Source organism: Anneissia japonica, unplaced genomic scaffold (genome assembly GCF_011630105.1).
Source record: "Anneissia japonica isolate Jap-2015-1 unplaced genomic scaffold, ASM1163010v1 scaffold881_len296186_cov127, whole genome shotgun sequence".
Classification (NCBI taxonomy): Eukaryota; Metazoa; Echinodermata; class Crinoidea; order Comatulida; family Comatulidae; genus Anneissia; species Anneissia japonica.
This window is the reverse complement of record NW_022722366.1, coordinates 252,563-280,204: the sequence shown is the minus strand read 5'-3', so window position 1 is coordinate 280,204 and position 27,642 is coordinate 252,563. Positions and strand designations below refer to the sequence as shown.

General features: G+C 32.6%; 1 protein-coding gene across 1 annotated transcript in view; it reads right to left on the bottom strand.

The window, feature by feature from the left end:
• The window catches only part of LOC117111876 (ATP-binding cassette sub-family C member 9-like), a 49,821-nt gene that overhangs the window by 8,498 nt on the left and 13,681 nt on the right, over positions 1–27,642 (bottom strand). Inside the window, exons 4-28 of the mRNA XM_033254894.1 lie at positions 27,240–27,476; positions 25,119–25,301; positions 23,942–24,094; positions 22,685–22,840; positions 21,771–21,905; positions 19,533–19,695; positions 18,002–18,042; positions 17,882–17,956; positions 17,244–17,417; positions 16,615–16,693; positions 15,541–15,646; positions 14,257–14,355; positions 13,377–13,542; positions 12,758–12,895; positions 10,419–10,488; positions 9,476–9,687; positions 8,649–8,818; positions 7,561–7,630; positions 6,514–6,671; positions 5,168–5,260; positions 3,910–4,012; positions 3,315–3,416; positions 2,159–2,270; positions 1,051–1,181; positions 3–140 (exon numbers count right to left, since the gene is read on the bottom strand). Of these exons, the coding sequence (XP_033110785.1) occupies positions 3–140; positions 1,051–1,181; positions 2,159–2,270; positions 3,315–3,416; positions 3,910–4,012; positions 5,168–5,260; positions 6,514–6,671; positions 7,561–7,630; positions 8,649–8,818; positions 9,476–9,687; positions 10,419–10,488; positions 12,758–12,895; positions 13,377–13,542; positions 14,257–14,355; positions 15,541–15,646; positions 16,615–16,693; positions 17,244–17,417; positions 17,882–17,956; positions 18,002–18,042; positions 19,533–19,695; positions 21,771–21,905; positions 22,685–22,840; positions 23,942–24,094; positions 25,119–25,301; positions 27,240–27,476 (3,264 nt within the window). The remainder of the gene's footprint in view (positions 1–2; positions 141–1,050; positions 1,182–2,158; positions 2,271–3,314; positions 3,417–3,909; positions 4,013–5,167; positions 5,261–6,513; positions 6,672–7,560; positions 7,631–8,648; positions 8,819–9,475; positions 9,688–10,418; positions 10,489–12,757; positions 12,896–13,376; positions 13,543–14,256; positions 14,356–15,540; positions 15,647–16,614; positions 16,694–17,243; positions 17,418–17,881; positions 17,957–18,001; positions 18,043–19,532; positions 19,696–21,770; positions 21,906–22,684; positions 22,841–23,941; positions 24,095–25,118; positions 25,302–27,239; positions 27,477–27,642) is intronic.

The following is a 27,642-nucleotide window of genomic DNA, read 5'->3' as shown; positions in this document are numbered from 1 at the left end:
CTTCTCCTGAGTGCTGTTAAGGGGAGGCTAGCAATATCAACACCATCCACAATGACACGACCTCTGAATGTGTCAATGACTCTGAAGAGAGCAAGGGTCAGCGAAGACTTGCCGCTGCCAGTTCGTCCACAAATACCAACCTACAAAACAATTTGAACTGTTAATAAACTATCAGATTTCTGTCAAACTCAACAGATATTATTTGTCAGACTTAGATGGATCCAAGTATAGAAGGACACATACTATATTTGATAAGATATGTCTGAAATACTTTAAGCACACAAAAGAAGAAGTGCACTGTGTACACGAAAGCTAGTGGTTTGTCAATGAAACTACTCTTGAAAGTACTACATGACAAAAAGACTGCAAAATAACTCAAAAATTCATATACAATTTTGAATCGAAGAATCAAATAAATTGTTAGCTTCCAAAGGGCAAAAGATTTTTTTTATTTTTAAATAGTTTTCACCGACATTTTACAACAAAAATCCTTAAATTTATACCAGCCAAATTAAAGATAAAAAAAAAAAAAAATGTAACTGAACGAAAATTGAAGGGAATTTTTTTCTCACTATAATTTTAAAATAATTTATTTTATAACACAAATTAAGCAATTCAAATGTGGAAATAATTATTTCTATTTCTTTTACCTCATGGCTAATAGTATTTCTTTAACTTGCATATTTTGACTAACATTTTTTTTGTATAATAAACAGTTTCATAAAATTTCTGACTTGTGAAGTTTTAATAATATATTTTAACTGTACTCCAATATGCTAGCATGATTGTGCTACAAGTATGAGGAATTGCATATATACACATATATAATTAATTTGTTTTATACTACAAATTATAAATTTTTTGTTGCTGGTACCAGGTAACCGGGTAGCACAGGCATGAAGGGACCCTTAGGGGTGAAAGAAGTCATTGATCGAGTCCACATATCAAGTGCCCTGAGCATCTTATGTTAGATGGATTTGGCGATATATATCTACACTATTATTATTATTATTAAAAGTTCAGAATTGTTAAAAAATGTAAAGTACTGACCTTTTCTCCAGCACATAAAGTTACAGACACATCCTGAAGGACGGGATCAAGATCTGCGGCGTATCTTACGGAGATGTCATCAAGCACGATTTCACCCTTGTTTGGCCATTGTAGTGGCGGATCTCTTACTCCTGTAAATAATACCACATTTAATGTTTTATATAATATAAAAACAAAAATAAATTCATAGTTTTAAACCTAGGATAACAAAAATATAAAGTAACTGATTAGTATGTGCATTCTGGTGAGAGTAGGCTACATTCATGTTCATCCTTGCCATGAAGCAAGATTTGGTTTGCCACTCTGTGTGTTTGCCTGGGCTGAGTAAAAAAATATTCTTTGTGGTGTAAACAACAGCTCTGTTTGAGGTTCTTACAAACAAGTAGTAGAATATAACAGCACACCATATTACATTAATAGCGATCAGAAATGATGATGATGATGATGGTGTCACACATGGTCACCATACGTTGATGCCATCTCCACTTTCTGTGAGAGCCTGATAATGTAATATCGCCTGCTGATTGCTAGTAAATTGTTAAAATAATCGGCAGTGTGGGTCCACGGCCTTGCGTTCTCTATAAAATCATGTTGGTGCTGTGAGTATATGGCCTTTCATAAACAAGATGCAGATTTATATGCACCAGACATACAAGTTTAGGATTGAAGAACAAATATGTAGGTCTCGACACCACGAAATGAGACGCATTTCGGGTGAAATCATATTGAGATATTCACCAAAATATGTCAAAGTCAAAAACTTTTACAATTTTTTTTTTTTTTTTTAATAACATTACTTATATTTTATGATTGTATATTTTTTAATTGAATTTTCTAAATAAAACAGTGTTCTCTGCACACATTCTGTAATTCTAGTACTACTATTTGTAAAGGTTAGTTTATCTTTTTAAAAACGTGGTTTCTTGTACACCTAAACTTTAAATGCTCACATCTCTGGATTTATAGAAGCCATTTGAAGACCACATGAAAGCTCACAATGTGATTTAAACAAATATGACATAACTTTTTTTTAAATTTTCTAACCATGAGACTTATTTTGTGGTGAGAACTCACATATAAGAAAAACAAACATAAAAAAAAAAATTACCATCATATTTTTCCATGATTAGGTCGCTATAGTAATGAACCCTTTCTACGGAGTTCATACTCATCTCAACAGCAGCTGCCATTCTTACCAACCAATTTAACTGACCAGCCATCTAAACAAATAACAAATATATATATATTTCCTGTCTCTTATACACATCTAGATGTGTATAAGAGGCAGTCTGTGTAGAGTGTGATAAACGAGAACAATAAAATTTGATTGTTGAAATAGTAAACATGAAAGACTATTAAACTATTTGATAATGTTATACTGTTTAGTGTAGAAATTCCTAATAAGCCTATGCATAAAAGTTTGAACTTGCTATTATAATTTGTATGCTATTAAATATTTTTTAGTATGTGCGTTTGGATTTTATGTGCCACTTACTTTTATATTTCTATACCTATATAATTGACTTGAAAATTAGTATCACAGTTGAAGTTGCCTGTCAAATCCAAAATGGCATTGAAAAACTGTTTGATTTAGATAAAATTTGACTAGCAGATGGTTATAATAGAAATCACAACAATTTGGCATGTAAAATAAGATCGACTTAGGCAAACTCGACCTAAGAAAGTTTAACTGTATACACAAATTATCCCCACCAATTAAATTACAGTAATATATTACTGTTCCAATTACTCTTTGCAGTATATCCTTAAATTTTCTTGTATAATCATTAGAAATTTTGCTAGCAAAAACTGTATCTGAAAGTTTATTTCTTTAAATGAGTAGATCAAATGTTTTGATCGAATTGTTTAAAGGATTTGCCATCAACATCAAGTTAAAATTAAAGCAAAGTGAATCCTTTAAAATAAATATGCTGATGATATACTTTTGTAAATATTCATTGTAATGTCAACAAGTACAATAAATCAACTGATTAAATGAAGCTTTAGCAACGGAAACATGCATACTGTCGCTAGATGTTACTCTAGGACAGCGAAGCCATAATATTTACTCCGAACTTTGCAATAGTAAGCTTTGATTCCAGAAAATGATCATATATAAAGCTTATAATGTGGAGAACATGAATATATAAGACAGTAAATTTTCTTTAGTTCACTGATACTAATTTTGCCATATGGCAAGCCCCAAATGAGCTGCTGTACTGTACTGTAGTTGCACATAGGTACAATAAAAAAATAATACTTACAGAAAGAGCATACATGATAGACAGTCCAATAAGGCCGGCATTGTTACCAGTCGTCATAGATGTCAAGCCGGCCAACAGAACAACAAACGCACCAATGATGTCCTAATATTAACAACATAAAACATTAATGCATTTAATTATTCTATTTCTTAAATAATGTACCTAGATATTTCTGATTATGAATCATCTACAAAAAAAAAAAGAAAAAAAAATATGGACCTCCAACATTCAAACCTAACATGCAAAGATACTGAAAGTCACCATGGATTTTCAAAAAAGTTGCTAATTCATACATTACACTGGCCCTAAGTTATAAACAATTTGCTATGCATCACAAATTCTAGCTAAAAAGTCCTTTTTTTTCTTGTCCTTATGTGCAAGATGTCCTTTTGCATGCTGATGTCAATTTAACTTTGTACACACTATCAAATTGTATACCCATTCATGATGTGATGTCATCATGACCATATTTAGGCATATAAAGTGTTTTTGTCAAATACTTAATTTGATCATGGAGGTATAAAATAGTTATATTTTTAATATATTTTTATACCTCCATGATTTGATTGTCTAGGCTCGATTTTATATCACTCACCAGTCGAACACCTAACCATCTGTTGGCAGTTTGGATGTACACATATGCAACGTTGTTCTTGTCGATTTTGCTCAGAATGGCATCTCTGAATGAATTCTGCAAACTAAAAAAAGAAGTAACAATTTTTTTAAATATCTTCAACGTCAACATTACGGTAAGACAACCAATTTAGGATACATTACATTAAAAGAACTATGACATCCAAAGCAACCAACTCTACATGTAGATAATTTGATACATTTACTTCTCTCAGAAATGAGCTACTGATTGTTATTCATTGATCCAATCTTTAGAAAAAAAAAAAGAAAAAAAGGAGGATTTGTTATTGAGGCCGAGGTGCAATGTGGATGATGCAATGATGAATTTCGACCTCAACAACAGGTTTGTCAGACCAAACTTGGTGGGACCATGCTAGACTTCTTGAAAAAAGACAACGGATCGGTGACTGAAAATCATACTGTGTTAAAACTTGGATCAACAAAAAGCCGTGTCCAGTCCCATCAAATTTTATTAGACAAAAACATGTGACATGCCTAAATATGGTCATGATGTTACCCCATTATGACTATATATAGACACATCATGACTATATATGGGCATACAACATTTGCTGTCGAAGACAATCTGGACAAAGCCTAATTATATTATGGATCCAGATGAAAATTAATTTACAATACTGGCTTTGTGTTAGTTGCAGAATGAAGTTTTTTAGCTCCAATGAGGAGCTCCAGAAACACTCGGCTGATTGAGTTATAGGGTTTTTTTTAGATCTACTGCCTCTATTATACTGCCCTCATGAGGCTGATTGATTAATAGTTCACTGATTAATAGATCTTTTTTAGATCTACTGCCTCTGATATACTGCCCTCATGGGGAGCTCTTGAAACACTTGACTGATTAATAGTTGATTGATAGATCTATTTCAGCTCTACTGCCTCTATTATATTGCCCCCATGAGGCTAATTGATTAATAAACTGTTTTTAGATCTACTGCCTCTAATATACTGCCCTCATGAGGAGCTCTAGAAACATTCGGCTGATTGATTAATAGTTGATTAATATATCCTTTTTTAACTCTACTGCCTCTATTATACTGCCCTCATCGCAGCTTTTGAGATTACGAGAACTTGTTTACTGATCAAACTACAAAATAATGAAATAAATATCCACAATGAACTAGTTTAATAGTAAAAAATTAAACTGTTAGTATTATATCAGTTAGAGAAATTATTACAATTGTAATCATTATATTATTTACCAGTATGCGCGGATTGTTGGCAGTCCACCAAGGGATTCGGAGAAGTGTGCAAACACTGGAGACTTGCTGATACTGTCCAGACGCTGCAACTCCCTGAACATTAGAAGAGAGAAAAAAAAAAGATATTAATCAATACTCAATGAATTTTATTTGTCATATATACATGTACAATACACATACAATGAAATTTTAACTGATTCCTTAACAAAAACAAACATAAAATGCGAAAATTTCAAACTAGTGACTTGTTCAATGCCCTATAGTATAGGGGATGGATAGGAACTACATAGAGATCTACCCCTCCCGGTCACTAGTGATTGATATCAGTGACCACTCTGCATCAAAGTGAATAAATGGTTAGCCAGGTAATTTCTGTCCTAAGCGATCGCCATTACCTTTTTAACCATACGGTCATGATAAACTACATCTACCGAAGGCTGCTCGATTCCAATGATACGGGAGGCGGACTTAACTACACGATTGAGGTCCTTCTTCTCCTTCTTGGTGAACATTAAACATTATTCATTTATTTACTTTTTTATTTTTTTTTTTTACATTTTTCACGCAGATGTTAATACACGCTTTTAAATTTCTGAAAGCTATATAATTATTAATCGAATATTCTGAAAGATTTTGAAAAAGCATGATGTCAGTTCTTTTCATATAACAAAAGAACAATTGACCCGTTGATCCAAGCCAGAATTTTCCAAGATTTTAAAAAGTCTAAAAATACATTAATATTCCGTAATAAAATGGTAATATTATCCAAAAAGCATAAAATATAAACAATTTTAAGTCACATATCAAACAAACTTCCAAAAAACATTATTTTACTATAAAATGGTAAAAGTATCAAAAAAGCATTTCCTTTAATTTCACCTTTAATAAACAATGTATACAAAACAGTGAAATAATTGTTTATATTGAAATTGAAACTGTTTATATTTAAATAGTAATAGATCTAAACTCCTACCCCAGCAACCTGTAAGTTATGCTATTTAGTAATGAACAACGATTAGAAATAGAATAGAATTTCATAAATGGAGGGTAATAATAAAAAAAAATAAATAAAAAAAATATAAATTAAATTAGATAAAAAATAAATAAATAAGCAAAAAAAAAAAAGTAGTTAGTCACATTGTAAAATTGGTGCTGCCTGTCATACGCAGAAGAATAGAGGGTCCAGTAATGTCATAGCACCTCTAGATAACTGGAAATCTCAAACTTAAACTTTAACACAATTTTCATTTTTCCTCTATTGTTTTTATTTATTTTTTTTAATCTATTCAACTGCACCCTTCCCACATTATCAACAGGTGCTGCTATTTTGCTTTGCAATTCCTTACCTTGAAGTTGTGATGAAATACATCATCATTACGATGTACAGGATTACCATTGGTATGCAAATAAAGATGAAGAAATACGACACGATGGTGTTGACAATGATGGCGGAGATACAGTTCATCGAAAACACCAGCAATGAATTCAGAGATGAACCCAGTTGCTACAAAGGTAATTCAATATTATCATTATATTCTCTATTTAGTTCAACAATGTATTTAGTTCATCAATGTTTTACAGTGATTTTCAATGCTTTGTGATAGTCACTGTGTTTGTGATCGTTACACTATGTGTTATCGTCACTGTGTTTGTTATCGTCGCTGTGTTTCTGATCGCCACTGTGTTTGTGATCATCACTGTGTTTGTGATCCTCACTGTGGTTGTGATCCTCACTGTGGTTGTGATAATCACAGTGTTTGTGATCATCGAGTTTGTGATTGTCGCTGTGTTTGTGATCGTCACTGTGTTTGTGATGGTCACTAATTATTTTGCAACCATCACTGTGTTTGCGATTGCTGTAAAAATTTCATTTCTCAACAATGAGTCGTTTCGGAGATAGCACAACCTATGTTTAAGCACAAAACTTAAAATCTAGTGATTTTCTGTGGTAAAACAACGTAACTGCAAGATTACGATTATAAAGATACGTTGATTTGCCTCGGGATAGTGTTCAAAAATGTTTTAAACTCATGGAATTTGGCACAGCAAAATCAACATGGTCTTTTGAGATCTGTGTTTGGTAATGCAACGCTTGACCGCCAAACACCGAGATATCCGTGTTACTTGTGTTTTATGGAATCCAATAAATGGGTAATTATCGACATTTACTAACAATTTGAACACTATGTTCAGTCTGGACCGTATGTATTTCACTATCTGTTTGTTTAAATTGAGCGTAGTATATATAACGGTTCATCCTGGTAAATATTCACAAAACAAACAACATTTTATAGTGCAGACAGACCTTTCCACCATCACAACCATCACTATTACAATTTCTAGTATGATTTTTTTTTTTATTACACATGAGCAATTTTTTTCCATTTACTTACTGCATCTAGAGTCTGTATGTCCGATGAAAATCGATTTAGAACTCGGCCGATTGGAGTTGTGTCAAAAAATCTGTAAATGAAATAATAACTTATTTGTTAGATTTCCAACTGTAATTCAATCATCTTGAAAGATCAACCTCATATCTTATCACCGTGTGTGTACTCATATTGTATGTATTTATTGTCTGTTGACTTCAAAAACAGTGATGTAATGAACCTTTCCTAAGTGTCAATTAAATTTAACTTTCAAACCAATGAGTACAGGACTTGGAATGAGCTGTGCCTAACTAGCGCCCATGTTGTTTCACAAATGCATGTGTTATGTTTTAACACAGGGGTGGGCAGAAAAACCAAAGTGAATTTTTGCTTTAACACCGAGGCCCGCACCCAAACTTGATGTTTCCAGTGAGCTTCCAAAAAACCTCCAAGCACTGCTTTAACACGACTTTATTTTTGAATGTTATGTTTTTACATGTGATCAGTGTCGGACCGTAAAAAACAAGGTGTTTTCTAGTCAATGTTGCTTGGCGGGCCGCACACACAGGGTTTTTAATTCATCTTCGTAGGCTGCAAAAACATCGCTGTCAGGCCACATGCATGTGGAGCCTTGGCAGCAATCCAAGGGGCATGGAGGGGCTTAAAAGAATGTCCAATTGAAATAGAAGCCAAAGGCTCCAGAATTATTTTGGCAGTTTAGAGCACACACAGTACATCTACCACCACTTAAGTGACTGAGATGTGTATGCTGCTTTCCTGAATCCAGAGGGCCTGCTTCCAGTGGTGACTCCAAAAATTTGCAGACAATTAGGGAGCACAATCCATTGGATCGCTACAGCCTTGGTCACAGTCCCATAGTAAGACTTCACGGTTTAGAATAACCATTGAGCTTTTAGATGACAATATTATAGATTGGCAATCACGATAAAATAGAGTGTAAAAAAAAAAATTAAAATATACAATAAATACTTAAGTTTGGAAAAGCAAATTAATATATGTAGACATTTTTGTGGGGGTCAAATGAAGAGGGAGGTCCAAGCTCATAGAATGAGTAGAGGAAAATAATGAAAACTTAAAAAAATGACACTGACCTGAGAGGGGAGAACATGACCCTTGTTAGCATGGTATTATGCATCCTCTTTGACGCATACAAAGCTGAGAGAACCAAAGTCAGGGATGATGTGGTTGACAGAATGATACTGGTGATGGAGAGCCCAGCATAGCCACCCAAATACTTGCGCAGTATTTGTGCATCAGTTTTCTATAAGAACAAAAACAAAAAGATTTGACATACAAACCACATACAGTAAAACTGAAGTAAAATACTAAAAACGATGGAAATGACAATGATGATGATGGTGATTATATTTTTTTTTATACGAATGTGTTTATGCCTTAAAAAGTAGAAAATACAAAAAAATACAACATGGACCATTTTAAAATCTATGTTGAAGAACAAAAACAATAGCATAACACTGTCGCATTGCCTACTGTACTGGCAAGGTAGGCCTAATCCAGGCTTTTTAGCTCATTAAAAAAAATTAAAATGCCGAACCTCAATTTCGTACAATTTGTGTTGATCAGCCATGGCCAACACAACATTTTCTTTTTTGTTGGCCTTGTGATAATGATGATAAAATAATGATGTTGATGATGATGCAAGGTTGATGACGATTATTATGATGACAATGATTATGATGATAATAATAAGATGATGTGAACAACAGTGGTTATAAAATAAATCCAACTGTGTTGATAGACAAATTTTTATTTACTGATGAATATCAGTTAGTCACTCAATCAAACAAACAATAGATAAATCAATCAATTATTCAAAAAATAACAAGTCATCAACAAAACCAATCATTTAAATGAACAATAAATAAAAAATCAATCATATAATCAACAATATTCTTACATTTGGTGGTGGATGAATACCAGCATTTGACCAGGCGGAGAGCCAGAAATTGTTGCCCACACTGCATCCATTGTACAGGAAAATGAGAACCATCACAAGCAGAAACACACGGACACGAAGCTGTTTGATATAATTTCCGTACATCGTAAAGCCAACGGATCCTTTAACACGCTCCTCTTTCTCAATTAGTTTTCCAGTTTCATCATCGTTATCTGAATATTAAGGACAAATCGAGAAAATATCATTGGGGTTGTCATGAGTAATCAAGTGATGCACAGAAATGATAGAAAAATTGTCTATTTTCATTTCCGGCCTACGAAGTCTCGCACATTTGTCATGGGGCTCGAGCATTAAAAACCACTCTCGTTCTGAGCGGTATCGCTTGTTTACTACATAATGTAGTTTTTTTATACACCAAATTCGTCACTGTTATAGTGAACAAACCGCTAGGTGTCAACTTTTGTAATGCCCCCACTTGAATAAACTTCAACAGTTTTTAAACCCCAAAAAATTCTTTATATGTACATCGTAAACTAAGTTATCGAAAAGCCTTGGTAAATATTCCTTTTTAATAAACGTCAGAGTTTTGACCCTTTAGATTTGAAATGGAATGAAAGAAACAAATGGAAAACTTGAACATTTTTGCATAGCCTCGTCGCGTGAAAGTCATACAAACAACTGTCTTCTGACTCAATGGTCATCGTTGTCAAAAGAAAGACCTTATTCTAAAATTCAGCAATAAGTTTGTCCAATAGTTTGAACCATGGATATATATATATATATATATATATATATATATATATATATACTGTATATATATATATACACCATGTAATCAGAAAGGAATATCCACCACCCATTGCCTGACAGAGGTGTACAATAAACTTATTTCAAATGCTGAGATTCCTAACTCAATTAGTACACTGGCCCTAACAGATTTTACAAAGGCTGTTGACTTTATTGATCATAGATTTTGCAAATCCCCTTCTATCTTGCAATGGGTTGTGGATTCCCTTTCAGATAGAAATCAAAGGGTTAAGTACAAGAACAAACTTTCCGAATGGGAAACCCTTACTGGGGGAGTCCCTCAACGTACAATCCTTGCACCCATAATTTTTTTGGTGTGTAATTAATAGTGCCCTTACAGATGATATTTTAGGATCTAATTATGGGATCCAGGTCTGGAAGTATGTCGATGACCTGAAGCTTGGAGAGAGTAGAATTTTAGGCCAACCAAGTTTGATTCAGGAGGGACTAAATTGTCTTCAAGAGTGGTCATTGACCAATAAATTGAAACTTAATCCCTCCAAGTGTCAAGTCATGCAAATTTATTATGGAAAGAGAATGCTTCCAGACCTGGATCTTCACATAGCTGATCATAAATTACAAGTTGTCTCTGAAGTTAAATTATTGGGGGTTCTTTTCCAGTCAGATTTGAAATGGGGGAGGAGGGGGGGTAATGTCAAACTTATGCTACAAAAAGCTAATAAAAAACTATTCATGCTCCATAAATTGAAACAGGCTGATTTGAATATTAAAGAGTTATTGACTGTGTACAAAGGTTATCATCCGCCCCATATTAGAATAGGCCGTCGCATTGTGGAATAATGGCCTCACTGTGCTGCACATATCCCGTCTAGAAAGTATGCAAAAACGAGTTTGCCGTTTAATCCTTGGGGGACAGTATATGACTTATGACTGTGCGCTCAAATACCTGGAGCTTGAATCTCTCAGTGAACGTCGGGAGTCAGTGTGTAAGGCATTTGCTATAAAAGCCAGTAAGAATGATATTTTCAGCAACTGGTTTCCACAGATAACCTCTACTCACACCGGAAGGGAGAAAAGATATGGACATCATGGTATAACTACAACTAGATTTAAAAAAGGTCCCCTTCCATATCTCACAGGCTTACTTGAATCTATCTAATAACCAAACAAAATATAATTGGAATTTTTAACACAGTAATCAATAATTTTTTTTCATTGAGTCGTATACTCTCCTAGCAAACAATAATAATATAATCTTTATTCATTCCACCACCTATGGTACAATACCGAAACCAAGAAGGCAATGCCTGTAAGCAGGTCCGGTGCTAACTTATAAATTAATGCCTTAAATAAACATCAAACGGATACAAACATGGTCCGTAACTCGCCTAACCCTCCTGAGAGGGTTATTCGAGGAGCTGAGCGTTTTTTGTTATTATAAAGACACGAATTCAATACTCGACACAGAGCCGGGTATCGAGCCCGGGCCCTAGCGTGCAAGAGGCAGGAACCATACCAATTAGCCAAACGCTCAGCTAGTTTATTAAGTACAGTAATTATATTTTTGTATTTGACTTGGGTTTTTTTATGTTTTTGTATTTTATTGGGGTTTAATCTATTTTGGTATTTGACTAGGGTTTGTATTTTTTAAATTGATGTTTCTTATTGGCTGTTTGTGAAGAGTGTCCCCAATTCAGCTTTCAGATGCTAAGGAACTCTATTTTGCCAACTTGACTTTTTTTACAAAAAATTTAAATAAAGAGACCGAGATATATATACCTAAATGGCTACAGTAACAGGCGCTATACGATCTTTGGTTACGGTAGCTTGACGTAAAAAAAACATAAAATCGTAATGCCCTATAACTTCATAAAAAAAAAATGCCAAATAAAAGTTTTAAAGTAGATTCTATTATTAATGACATATACAAAAAAAAAATTCATTCTAAGTCCCTTTTAAATTTTACTTGACAAAAAAATGTGATATGCTTAAATATGGAAATGGTGATATCACATCAAGTCAGTCATTTCCCCTACTGGGTAATGGTCTATAAACAAAGTTGTTTTGACTTTTTTGCATTCAAAAAAAAAAAAGATTTAATTTAATTAAGTGAAAAAATATTGGAACATGACATGTCAATAATTATATTTTGCAAGAGAATATTTACAGGTATATAACCAGCGAGAGCAAAAGGAATAATTGACATTTTATAGTTGTTAATAACATTTTAAAAATGCATTATTCACTATTCACTGTGAAAAAAAATGTGTTAATGGATACACATAGATGAAAACATCAAACATGTTTTGGGTATGAAGATGTTTGGGACTGGAGGAATCATCTTAAACACCAGGCTGCATCTCCACTCTATAAGACTCACCAATGTTCATTAAACTAATATTTACTTTTAGTAATAATATTTCTAACTGGAAGCCAGAAGTTTTACAAATGCATTGCTTTCTAAACAACCCAAATTTAAGTTTGCTTAGATTTCTGTTAATAGGATTGGCTTACCCAGTCGGCTTTTTCAACGTACTGAACTTGATGTGTCACCAAAAGGCAAGTTCGATTATTGTTCAGCAGCAATCCCACAATGCCTTCTTCAAATACCTGACGTCCCACGTGGACATCAAGTGCTGATAGTGGATCATCCTATAAAAGAATTGATGACATATGCAATATTATTGAGGGGCTTTTTAAAAAATTTGTTTCACGTAGTTTAAATCACTTGTAGGCCCAATATATAAATTTATTCATATACTGTATGTAGGCACAAAGTTTTAAGATTGCTGATAGCAAAGATCATTGTTTCATCTCTTCTCGGTACTTTCAATTTTATTTTTTAATATTTGTTAAGCACTTCTCTGACGATCTTTCCAAAAAATTATTGCCTAAACCTATTAAAACATACACCAACGGCCCAGGAATTAGAAGGCAAGCATCTCAACAACCAATATACAGCTCCATTAAACCATAGATGAAATTTTACTTTTGAAAAAGAATGGGTTTCAAATTAATATGAAATTATAATTTTGAAAATATATATGAAAATTACAAAAAAAAAAAAAAAAAATAAACAAATGAATTTGAGAAATAAAGAGAGAATTTACTGAATACAAATTTGTATTCCTACCAATATTACAACATCATTGTAACTGTACATCGCCCTGGCCACGCTGATCCTCTGTTTTTGGCCTCCGCTGAGGTTAATGCCCTTCTCGCCAATCTCTGTTTGATCGCCAGCTGGTAGGATATCAATGTCTGGCTTCAGAGCACAAGAGGAGATGACCGAATCGTATCTATTAACCGATTAAAAAGGAATCAACCAAAGATACTAGAAACACAACATAGAGCACTCGTGTAGTAAAAGTGAGGCGGAAATACATCACATTTTTTACTCAAATTTAGGCGTAAGCGGTGGCCTTCCATGTTCAATAATACCAATTTACACAAGATGATAATAGGCACGCATCCAGACGTACAGGGCGCCCTTCTGTTGCTAAGTAAATCAAAACGTACGTGGCTTACATTTTATACTTTTCAATAAGTAACTTTGTTCAATACTATCTTGTCATTTGCCATTTTTTGACTGAAATTAAAATTTAATTTACTTACGCTACTGTTTACTTTTCCTTTATTGTATCAAACACTCTTATAACTTTTAAAGGCTTCCCCAGATAACCATGTTTAAAAACACACATAAATAAATGCTTGCCATTTTATTGGTGGAATTAATATTATGTAACAGGTATTTACAACAGTTGAAATCAAAATAGTCAATTATTTTATCTGAATTATTTTTATTTCCAAATGTTTATGTTCTATTCATTATCTTCCACTCCATGATTCCTGGAGGTTAAATATCAAATGATGCCATCATGCTAACAAACCCATTTAAACTTGCAACACACTATAGCTGGCAGAAAAGCCACAGATAGCAAAACTTTTTATGTATAACTAGAATCAATTTTTACTAGAATGATCAATAATAAATTACTTGTTCTCCTGCTTACCTGTCCGACTCAGCGCAATAACCAAACAGAACATTTTCTTTAAGCGATGCATTAACAAGCCACGCTTTCTGCGCTGCAAATGACACGGTGCTCTTGTGCCTGAAAAGGTAAATGAGGAAAACATGTTCATCAATCAATCAATAAATAACCACTCAATCAATCAATGGACTAACCAATCAATCATTTTATTTAAATTGTATCAATACAGTCATCTACATTGCACAATTATGTAATATTCAAAATCGGAAAAAACAGTAAGCTTGGCTTGCACTGGGTATTGTTCTAGGTAATCACTTAAACATTCGTACACAGCACTTCATCAATGTCATGAAAATATTTTTTCTGTATTGTGACTTGTATACAATTGCCTGTGACTTAATATTGAAGTTACAACAGTGAGTGTTTCGCAAGCTTAAAAAAACGGGGAAAAAATATGGTTACGTCATCAATTTTTTAGATAACCCTTTCCCTAGAGTAGCATACATGTCACAGCATAGGCGATTCATGTCAATTGCATGAATTAATTATCATATGCCGCTCATACAGCATTATTAAGAATGCTTTAGACACGAATGACGATAACGACAATGACGTATTCGTATTCGTTATCGCTTTCATAAGGTTGCGAAATCATACTATTAATTATTTATTTGACAAATACAAATTCAGGAGCAAGATTCACAGTTGGCAAGTTATTTTGATTTCAATTAATAATAATCACAAAATGCTCCACAACCCAATATTATATTAATTATATAGTATCAAAATTATATATATTATTTTATTAAATCGTTTGTGTGCAATTGGAAATAAATCTGCATGTAGGTGTTAATCCCTATTGTCTCTTCCTGTATTTTGAATAAATAATTAATAAACATAACTTTCTTGGATTGGATTGGATTAATTCGGTGTAAACACCAAGGATAACCCACGAAAGTCTGAAGAAGACATATTTCCATTGGGGGTCCTTCTTCTGGTGGTGATTTGGCAGTACACCGGGAGACAATCCTCCACTCTTTTTTGAAGAGTGTACTGTGTTCTTTAACATGCATATGGGCCATAACATGTACACGGGACCCAACAGCTTGAACGTCTCATCCGAAAGACGGTGCGAGATCGTAATTTGTATTTTAGCCCTCTAGCTGAAATACAAGAAGAGCAGCGATGAGAATTGAAGCGGAGACCAAGAAGTCTTCACGATTCAGCGCACACTCAGTAGCTACCACCAGTTTAGACGACTGAGCTAAGCTGCTCTTGCACAATGATTGTCAGTTTCTACATTACCTGTTCCACTGGACATTCCCACTGAGAGTAGACATCTCACCCAACATTGCCGCCAACACAGAGGACTTGCCACTTCCAACAGCACCAACGATCATTGTCAGTTTACCTATAATCCATTAAAACCCGTAGGTAAAATCAGTGTATTATTACCGTATATTCTTGCGTATAATAAGGTGATGTACGTATTAGAAGACCCCCGAGTTTTGGAAGATTTTCATATGTGGGGTGTAGCCGAGCACTCAATGTAGCCGGCGGTCACCGGCCGACGTGATTCCACATATATTGCAACGCCACGACGCGTGCGTAACTAATCTTTTTTAATGACGATCAGTTCAGATTGTCACCGACAATCAGAAGACAGCCTTGTATCGTCTGACGCTCACAGGGAGTGGAGTTAAGATTCATCGTACGAGGCAGTGAGTGCCCAGCTTAAGACCACCCTCTGCTTTAGCATCAGAATTCCTACGTTTTTGATGCTCTTTACAGTCTAAATACTGCCTCTAGCTGTCTAAGTATGGAGCCAAATGTAGGGAAATCCTTGAACTAATACCATTTTATGGGCTTTAAAATGTTCATCAAAAACCTTCATTCATACTAACAGTTAGTAGTTTCCTTTAGGTAGTAAATTTGCGTGTTACGGACAATTCGCACATAAGACGAACATGATTTAAAAATCAGAAATGGGTATAGGATCTTAAGTTACTATTTTAAGGCTTGGCATATATGCGAGAATATACGATATATCATAACATATCATTTCATGTCACTTTATTTATTAAATTTTCTTTTTAGGTTTTTGGTATGTGATACATATACTTTGCCATGTTTAACATTCGTAGAGTCATACATTTAAATTTGTGTACATTCAAAGCCGAAGTTAGTTCTGGTCTCGTGCCAATCTCAGCCACTTTAGATAGGCTTTCTTCGTTAAGGCTTAATTCTACGAATGGATGTCTGTTGTGAAGCAGGAAATCAAGTTGTCCCTCCCCAGTACCGCCTGATTATAAATCGACGGGAAATCAACTGATAGTTACAGAAAATAAAAATATACAAAGAAAATAATGATTCCCTCACCTGCGGGTATTTCTAAGCTAATGTCGGCTAAAGTTGGCTCTGGTGAATCAACATCCCAAGTAAAGTTAGCATGTTCAATCTGTGAATAAGAAGAGGAAGATTTGAAATAAGAATAAGTATTGAAATTTATATAATTATTTTATTTATTTATTAAGCTTCATCACTGCACTGAGAACAAAAAGTACAAGAAAACAAGACATGAAAATCAGCAAATAGGAAGGGATGAACAGGTGTCAAGCACCTCTATCGACATCCCCCCTTGCTGAACAAAATTAACCTCAAATCAAGAGAAAAAGAACAGAAAAAAAGATGTGGAAATTGCACGTAATGAGTGCAAAAATAAATATATTTACATTTTAAAGTAAAGGCTCTACACCAACAAGGTCATGCACCACTCACAGAGCACAGATAAACACTGGTAAATCGTAGAGTACAATGCCTAGGTATCTGGATGTCCCCCCGTGGTAGTTGCCAGGATCTCAGAAAGTTTCATTTCAAATTTAGTGAAAATGGTGTATGGGGCTATTGTTGAAAAAAGGGACTTTAGTGGAGGCAGTAAATACAGAGGCACATGCATACATATGTTCGAACTATCAAAACAATTATTGAAATGTAGAATATATACTGACCTTTAGCACCAGGTCATCAGGAAGGTCATCAACATTTGAGAAATTTGGGTTGGTAGTGTTCGACGAGAAGGTTCCATATTGGTTGCCATCGGCTGCATTTACCAATAATGTACGATCGTTGTTCTTTTTACTTTTAAACTTGTTTGGTGGTAAGCGACAAGCTGTGCCAAAGTCCTGTTAAACAAGATATAAAAAATGTTTTATTTTCTGCATTCAAACAAGGATATGCAGAAATACGCTATGATCATGATCTGGTTGAGCTTGCTTGGGATTTTTTGTCTCAGGTCGAGTTTGTTTGGGATTGTCCGTTTCATTCTCGCCACCCATCACAATACACATTAAACAATGGCTATTTCTTAATTGTCAATCAATTAAACAAGTGTCCAATCAAAACAAGGTATTGGAACACGTACATTTCTCACATGTGTGGTCACATAAAGCACACGTCCCATATAAGCTTTCATTTTGCGGGGCCTCGGCAACAATATCTAAGGGGCGGAGCTTAGTGGAAAGGATTTACATATTTCTTTTAAACACTTTTAATTCATCCAACTGTAATTGCCAATTAATGGATTTGCTTTAAAAAAAAAAAGTAATATGACTTTAGGACATGATATACAGAATTAAAAGCTTCTTACATCTTCATCAATTGCCGACTTGTCTCGTTCGACTTTGGCAGGACAATATTTCAAGACTTTATGTAAATTAACAATCTTCGGATAAGCGTGAAATTAAATTAGTTAAATATAAACACTCACCACAAGAGTAACAAGAAGAGGCGATGCAATAGTTGTAGTTGCTGAAATATAAAGAAAAATATTAAGCTATCCATAATATAAGATATTATGTGAGTAATACATGTATATACCAATATATGGGTTGATATGACATCACATGTCCATATATGGAAGTGATATGGCATCATTATGCTGATATGTGGCAAGGAAAAGCCAAACCAGTCATTCGTCACAAATCGTATTTCAGAGATATTGACCAAAACATGCTGCAATATCAATTTGTTTGAAATCAATTTCATTGCACTATTAAAGCAAACCTTAATATTATCTATACATCATGATGCTTTCATTTTATATATTTTCAATGTTAATCAACAATTTTTAACAATTTGGTGATTGTTTCTGCCTTAGAAAAGCCCAAAATCATAAACTTTGAAGGCTGATTTCTCAAATATTGTTCTTTAAACAGCTGTATGCTTAAACACTTGTAACTTCATAAGGAAATGTCTGATTTTCATGATTCTTTTTACCATTTTATAGCTCTTATTTTACTTTTTAACCCTCTATTATTAACTAAAAATTGATTTTTGCGACGAGTGACTGGTTTGGCTGGTCTTTGACAAATATGGACAATTCATAATATATTCATGATAGTATGGATGAGAAGTTAATTTCACAAGAATACATTTTCCATTTGCATAGAAAAGGTGGTTGACAAACCTAATAACACTATACAATGATTTATAGCCATGAAAAATTTAAAAAAAAAACAAATATAAACGGAATGAAAAAATCTGAGAATACAGGCAATGTTACACTTTAAAACCCCCTCTAAGATTCCAGAGATTCAAGATATTGACAATGATGTATTATTATAATTGATGTGATGTAATATGCCAAAGTATGGTAATGATGACATCACATCATGACCATATATAGGCTCATCATGACTATATATGGGCATAAACAGTTTTTGTTAATGAAAATTTAATAGAGTAGACAGAGCATACAGCCATACCTCTGGTGGAAAACAATTTTTTTTAAATATTTTGTACAACTGTTTCTAAGACACAAAAATGGTGTTTGACAAAAAACTCTGGAAAAGTTAATGATACAGACTTTGTAATATTTAAAAACCGGGGGAAAAGGTGGTTACGCCCCTTTTTCCCCAGTTTTCAAATATCCAAAAATCTGTATATCATTAACAAGTTCCCCAGTTTTTCCTGAAAAATCAATTTCCTGTCTTAGGAAAATCAGTTGTCCAACACATTAAAACAAAAATTTTCCTCTGCAGCCTGGCATTAAACCTTGTTAGATAATTTGTGGCAAAGACAAGCTAAAGCAGTAACTTCTTGTAAAAAAAAAAAATTGATTTTTAGTTATTAAGACAGGATTAAACAGTAAAATGAGAGTTATAAAACGGTAGAATAATATTTAAATCCAACATTTTGCTATAGAGTTTAACAGGAGTTTAAACATACAGCTGTTTAAAGAACAATATTTGAGAAATCAGAAAAGAAGCCAACAATGTAGTAGATGGTGCTATACTCACTTAAAGCAGAACTCCAGAGGGAGCCCTTCATTCTGACATGAACCTCTTTCGCTCGAGCATCTTTGATGTTGTATAAAAAGATGTGCTCCCAGCCGTACAGCTTAATTAACTTGATCCCTTGCAGCATTTCATTTATCCTCTTCAGACGCTCATCAGAATTGGCCTGCGAATTAACAAAGATGTTAATAAGCATTTACCTTTATAGTACAGCCTTACTTACATGCATTCGGCGTCAGACTCATGCTTAAGGACTAAAATATCACGTCTAAATGTATTGATATAATTATAAAATTTACATGTTTTCCACCCCCATCCCCCAAAAGAAATAAATTATATATAAAAGTTATTATTTGAGTGTATTAAAATCAATTCTAAATGCACCAGTTTTGGTAGGCGCTAACAATTTAAAGGACATGGGCTGTTTATATCATTATTATTATTATTATTATTATTATTATTATTATTATTAATATTATTATTATTATTATTACTATTATTATTATTACTATTATTATTATTATTATTATTATTATTACTTCTGTAATTATCATTAAATTCTATTGTTCTATATTTTTTTTTCTCTTACCATGACAATTTTCTGGAAACCAGCAAGAATACCAGCAATTTTAGTCTGTATCGGCATGGTAACAAAGAATACACAGAAACCAACCAACGCCGAGTAGCCCAAGGTCTTATACAGGATATATAAAGATATACCAAGCTAAAAAAAAATTAAGAAAATGGAAAAGAAAATATAATTATCAAAATTTATAAACAATAAAGGTGAGCATTTTAGGGTTAAAAAGTAAGAGTTGGGCGCTAAACATTGATGCCAGCAGGGATAAATACTATGTATATTTTTGTAATTTACATTTTTTTTAAGTTTTTGAAACCTATCAATGGATACGAAAATTTACACAAAAAAAAAAAAAAAATACAAAACAAAACAAGCAAAGGAAACAATAACAGGTAAATGAAGAAATACAAAAATCAGTTTTTCTACTAGATAGAAAGCCTTGACCTTGGTTCAAGTGAGGATTATTGGATGTAGAACACTGGATTAGAGAAGTGTTGATTATTCTATAGACTATATAGTACAAATTTTTATAATGGCCTTCCATGGCTTAGTACGAATAAAATATTCTGATTTTCTTAGTATTTTGAAAACGTGGAAAAGAGGATATGGATGGGTTTAACCTTCATTAGAGCTATAAGTGTGAATTAAATTTGGATGTAGTGAAGTCGTTCTTTTAAAATGCAATTGTCCAGTGTATTAAAATATGTTTGTGTCTGGATTTTATAAGTGGCTTTAGTAAATTTGCATGTCTAGTATTTTGATATGGTTGAAACTGAGCTGATGCCGGCTTCAGAAACATTGCGAGGTAGGAGTGTCTGAATAAACATGATCAGAAGCCTCACACATCTACAATCGGTGCAGTGGGTCGCAGGGGATATCCCCATTGCTGCATCAAACTTTTTAGATGCCTGGGGATCTAAAAAAAGAAAAACCCTCCCAGGAATAACTCACAATTTCAGAGGCTTCATTAATTATTAATTAAATTGTTGGTTTATATACCTACTGTTCCAACAGAAATAGAGTGGTTTCACAACTCTCTGGTTTTCTTGATATAGATATAAATTTTTCTAAATCTATTAAATTTAATTGATTTCATTTCATGTTTCTTGTATTTTTAGAGCCCTTTTGGATAGGTTTATATACTTATATCCAACAGGAATAGAACAGGAATTTAATTGATTTTGTTCCTTTCTTGCACTTTTAGAGCCCTTTTGTTAATAGTTTTTATAGTACAGATTTGAATATTTTTACAGTTCATGTGCAATGGATTCCTGGTAATCCTGATATTGAAAACAACACATGTATATCTGTGATGAGTAGTGGGAGAATTAAAGACAAACAAGCTTGACAAACTAAACAAGCTAAACAAGATTATGATCCTACTAGAACAGTTAAGTGGATTTGAAGGTTTGACAGTTACGGTGCCTGCTTTCCAAGCCCAGGGTCTTAGGTTCAATTCCTGTCACAATAACAGGATTCAAGATTCAAGACCAAAACAACTGCAATTATTATTATTATTATTATTATTATTATTATTATTATTAATATTATTATTATTATTATTACTATTATTATTATTACTATTATTATTATTATTATTATTATTATTACTTCTGTAATTATCATTAAATTCTATTGTTCTATATTTTTTTTTCTCTTACCATGACAATTTTCTGGAAACCAGCAAGAATACCAGCAATTTTAGTCTGTATCGGCATGGTAACAAAGAATACACAGAAACCAACCAACGCCGAGTAGCCCAAGGTCTTATACAGGATATATAAAGATATACCAAGCTAAAAAAAAATTAAGAAAATGGAAAGGAAAATATAATTATCAAAATTTATAAACAATAAAGGTGAGCATTTTAGGGTTAAAAAGTAAGAGTTGGGCGCTAAACATTGATGCCAGCAGGGATAAATACTATGTATATTTTTGTAATTTACATTTTTTTTAAGTTTTTGAAACCTATCAATGGATACGAAAATTTACACAAAAAAAAAAAAAAAATACAAAACAAAACAAGCAAAGGAAACAATAACAGGTAAATGAAGAAATACAAAAATCAGTTTTTCTGCTAGATAGAAAGCCTTGACCTTGGTTCAAGTGAGGATTATTGGATGTAGAACACTGGATTAGAGAAGTGTTGATTATTCTATAGACTATATAGTACATAGTGATAATGGCCTTCCATGGCTTAGTACAAATAAAATATTCTGATTTTCTTAGTATTTTGAAAACGTGGAAAAGAGGATATAGATGGGTTTAACCTTGATTAGAGCTATAGTGTGAATTAAATTTGGATGTAGTGAAGTCGTTCTTAAAATGCAATTGTCCAGTGTATTACAATATGTTTGTGTCTGGATTTTATAAGCGGCTTTAGTAAATTTGCATTGTCTAGTATTTTCATATGGTTGAAACTGGGCTGATGCCGGCTTCAGAAACATTGCAAGGGAGGAGTGTCTGAATAAACATGATCAGAAGCCTCACATGTCTACAGTAGGTGCAGTGGTTCGCAGGGGATATCCCCATTGCTGCATCAAACAAGTAACAATTACAATTAAGAGCAGCTTACTTGGTAGGGGATAGACCATATATAGTGAACCCACTGGGCCGAGTTTAGCAAATTCATAGCATCCACAGACATCAAATTCGTAATCTGACCCATCGTCATTGATCCGCCAGTCATTGTCCAAGTAGAAAGCTTCAGGGCTTTATCATACACACTGGTCTACAACAACAACAAAAATACACAAATAATTAAAATGTATTCATTTAATAAATTATGAATATGCTTAACCATGATTAAAATATAACTATATATGACTAACATAAACTTAAAATTTAAAGCTTGATTTAAATATATAATTTATGATTATGAATTTAACATCAACTATAAAATTATAAATTTACATAACAATGCATTGTTAAAATATAAAAAATGATAGTAAATAATATAACTATAGTAAAATAATAGAAATTATTTAATTATAAAAAAGCAGCTGATGATGGTAATGATGATGTTTACTAATGATGAATATGATGACGAAGATGACACAATAATATTAAAAATAATAGCTTGATTCAAATAATATAATTTATGAATATAAATTTCACATCAACTAGTAACATCATTATAAATTTACATAACAATGCATTGTTAAAATTTAAAAAATGATAGTAATAAATATAACTATAGTAAAATAATAGAAATTATTTAATTATAAAAAAGCAGTTGATGATGGTAACGATGATGTTTACTAATGATGAATATAACGAAGATGACACAATAATATTAAAAATAATAGCTTGATTCAAATAATATAATTTATGATTATAAATTTAACATCAATTATAACATTATAAATTTGCATAACGCATTGTTAAAATTTAAAAAATGATAGTAATAATATAACCATAGTAAAATAATAGAAATTATTTAACTATAAAAAAGCAGCTGATAATGGTAATGATGATGTTTACAAATGATGACTATGATGACGAATATGACACAATAATATTAAAAATAATAGGTAATACAATAATAGTAAAAAAAAATGAGCAAAACTTTAACTATAAAAATATTAAACTAATACTATTTAATAATACATTTTATTGGGTTGAATTTCCTATAGATGTGGTGAATTTCCTGTAGATGTGGTGGAGATGGTAGTCATGGTGATATAATAATGATGATGTTTATGAATGACGATGATGACAATTTAATGAAAATGATAGGCAATATAATAAATAGTAAAAAAAAAACAATAAATAATACTTAATAAAAATTTTTTTTAAATATATTTTAATATATTTTACAAAGTAAAACTACCTGAAGAGCTGCTCGTAGATGAATGCTTTCAATAATGACAACCTGGTAATGAGACTGCAAACACAGAGACCTCAGAACAGCGGCAAAAAATATAACAGCAAGGAGTATATAGCCATTGTGAAGAAACACTTCAACGGTCACATATTGGTCATCCTATAAAAAAAAATTTTTAAAAATGTATTATTTTTTTTATGTATCTTTCCTTACTGTTTTAAAATACAAAAAGAAAATCTTCTTTCTGACAATGGTGTCAATAAAAAGATTAACCTCATTTGGTGTTGAATTACTATTATTTTCTTTATATTACAATTTTTTTTTTAAATTTATTTATATTTATTTTTTTTTTACATTCTTTTTTTCTTCCAATGATCATGGTTTTCCAGCAAGCTTTTATAAATAATTTTAATTTTTTTCCCTAAATATTTTTCAGTCTCAGATCAATGTTTTATTCTCTTGCATTGGCTATATTTATCATTGTACAAGCTTGTAATTTCTTGCCTGTACTATAACACTCTATGCCTGTCACTAAAAAAATGTTTGTCCTAATGTATAACGTCGAATGGTAGAAGCACCGTTGGTTCAAGCAGGCGTGCTCGTCTATGTTTCCGTTGGTGGAGCTAGTAGAATACGGACTAACCCTAGGGCTCAGTGAACTAATTGGTTCATCTCATGTGCAGTATAAAGAACCCAGTACATTTATTGATACTTGGTATTAGGAGGGCTACCCTGCTTATACTAGTCCATACAGCCCCTGTTGTCAGGGATATACGTATGATGGGTGGTGGGTGGGGGCCACCTAGCCTTAAAGTTTTCCACCCAGTCTCTAGTTTAGGGTAGCTCAGACGCGAAGAGACTCCAGGGAGGGGCAAGCTACAGTACAAGCCAGTCCACACTTCAAGCGCTTTTTGTAAATTGTAATATAACCCCTTCGGTGACGAACAAATATACGATAAGAAAAAATATATTTTTTTATGCTTAATATTTACATCATCTTGGGTCTATTTGTGAAAATATAACTTTTTTTTTTAAAGATGCAAGTTAGGCTTTATGTACACGATATGACCGAAGGGGGAAAATCTAAACTACATTACAGTAACGATTAACCATAAATTAATACTTAAAAAAGATATTTTAAAGAAATAAATGTTAAATTATTATAAAGAAATATTATACATACCTCTTCTGGTTTTGGTTCTAAACCACTGACATACTCAAGAAGATACCTAAGTGCCACTGGTCCGACAAAGCTCAAAGAGTCGCCACAGAATTTAAGACACCCAGCTAGCATCATCTTGAACCCATACACTTTGAAGAATACACGGTATAAGTTAATGGAGACGCCCTTTGCCAGTGCACGCTCCTATATAACGACAAAAGAAATATTTTTCACGTTTTCTTTTAAAAAGACAAATAAACAAAGTTATAAATTATCTTCTTCTGCCTGACAAATTCATTTTTACCTACCATCATCAATAGTCACTATGCAGTTGTAGCAGAAGGGCATTTATTAGAGCAAAATTTGAACCACCATCAAGTAATAATAATAGTTTAGTTTTATATAGCGCACATATGTATCCCATTTGGGGACTGAGATGAAAGAGGACATTCTTGATTAAATATCTGAGGGTACTCTAACATTCGAGTTAGTTCCGGTGACTTGAACAAACGAATGGAAACACAGTAGTAACTCCTTGGTAATTTCTGTACTGTACTCAGCAACCGAGGTTCCAACAATGCATATTTTGATATTACACATTCAACCCCTTGGACCACTGTTTGGCCCATTTGAATCCTAAGTTAAAAAGAGGGCATGTTGGTATCTGTGGGTTTTAGCCAGTGAGAGCTAGGTATTTGGCAGTATTGTTATTAATTTTTATTACTACTATTATTATTACTTTAATATTACTATTATTATTATTATTAACTATAATTATTATTATTATTATTATTATTATTATTATTATTATTATAGGCAATTAGGAAGAAAAGCAAATTGGTTCTTACTGTACATGATGCAAGTCAATAAAGATATTTTTAATCACATATTTTTATATACCGTATCTGTTTTATTTCTTAGTTGTTTTTCTTAGTTCTTGTCTTGCTTTGAAAACAAAACATTAAATTAACAATATCGTTTAAACCATTAATGGGGATACGACTTAAAACTAATTAGGCGAGTCTAATTAGCATATAGTCTCTTCCACAAATCAAATCAAATCATTTGTATACCATTGAAATAAACATTGAACACTGAACCACTGAACTATTGTGTTTTACCTATACACTGCTGTAGTTTGTAACAATATCTCACCCCTGACCTGTTGACCTATTTGTATAATGTAGGTCAGGTATTTGATTTGAGGAAAGACTAAAGCTTTTAATGCACTTGAGATTGGAAATCTGTATTCAATTGTATTCTATACTGTATTGTGTTTCGTATAATAAACACTACATGTTTATCAGTATATTAAATTGTTTGCCAATTAATCAATCAATCAATCTATCAAATTTTTTTTTTCCTCTGTACAAAGATATTTTTTTTTTTTTTTTTTGCTTTGGTGATGATGTGATATTACTATTATTAATGAAATCATATTTAAATTTGTCATAATTTTTTAAGGAGCACAAAGAACAGATATTTGGCCTGCCTATCCTTAAATGTTATATTTGTATTGAGTATGAATTTTCAGCAATTTATATAATTAAGCTCCACAGAAAAAAACATAACAAAGACAAAGAAAGAGGGAGGATGGTGTGTGGGGGAGGGGGAGGCAAAAAATTGCACAAAAACTACTAACACCGGAAATGGTGTGCCCACCCAACTAGAGCTTCCAAAACATTCGACAAGTATAAAAATAGTTATAAAAATAGACACAAGATTATTATTATTATTATTATTATCAAATATCGGCCTAACTAATAATTAAGAAAAATATTAAAAAAATTATTGCAATTATTGCCCAAAGCAATTTTTTTTTAAATCACTATCATATTTAAGCCTAACAAATTAACCACAATTATAATAAAAAAATTATTATTACTTTACTATTTACAGTATATTGTTATTTTTTAATTTATTTAATTAAAAAAGCATATTAGGCCTAAATTTTAGAAGTTTAAGAAGTAAAAAGCAAACAAAATAGTAAAAAAATCAATCTATTTGATATCAATTTAAGAAAGTGTTATTGTATTAAACCACGGATTGGATAAACCAATGTTTATCTTCCCATAACACAAGAACCAAGAATAATTCGCATATTGAAAGACCTCCATTGCTTTATTATCTAAAACCACTCACCCGTTCTTTCTCTAAAGCCTCTTCAAAGAGCATGCGGTTTTGGCGGGCTTTGTGAGAGCTAGACAGTACCCCTAGATCTTCGAGCTCGATGGGCTCTTTGTAGCCTTTCCTAAACAACCAGTTCAGCCACCAGTAGGTCGCCGATGACATAAGATTGCAGTAGCCTTGCATGAAGAACATATTTTCTTTCTTAAGATCATCTGGCAACTCATCGTCGTTGGAGGAACAGGATAGAGCCTGCCAAAAAATACATACGGAAATATTGATGGAACAATTTTAGGTAGCCATGCTGGTTGTAAATATTAGCACTTTACAGGCTATAAAACTAAAATATTGCTGTAACTGTATTATCGATAATACCGTTGTACACTGTAAACCACGCACAATGGATGTAAACTTTTAA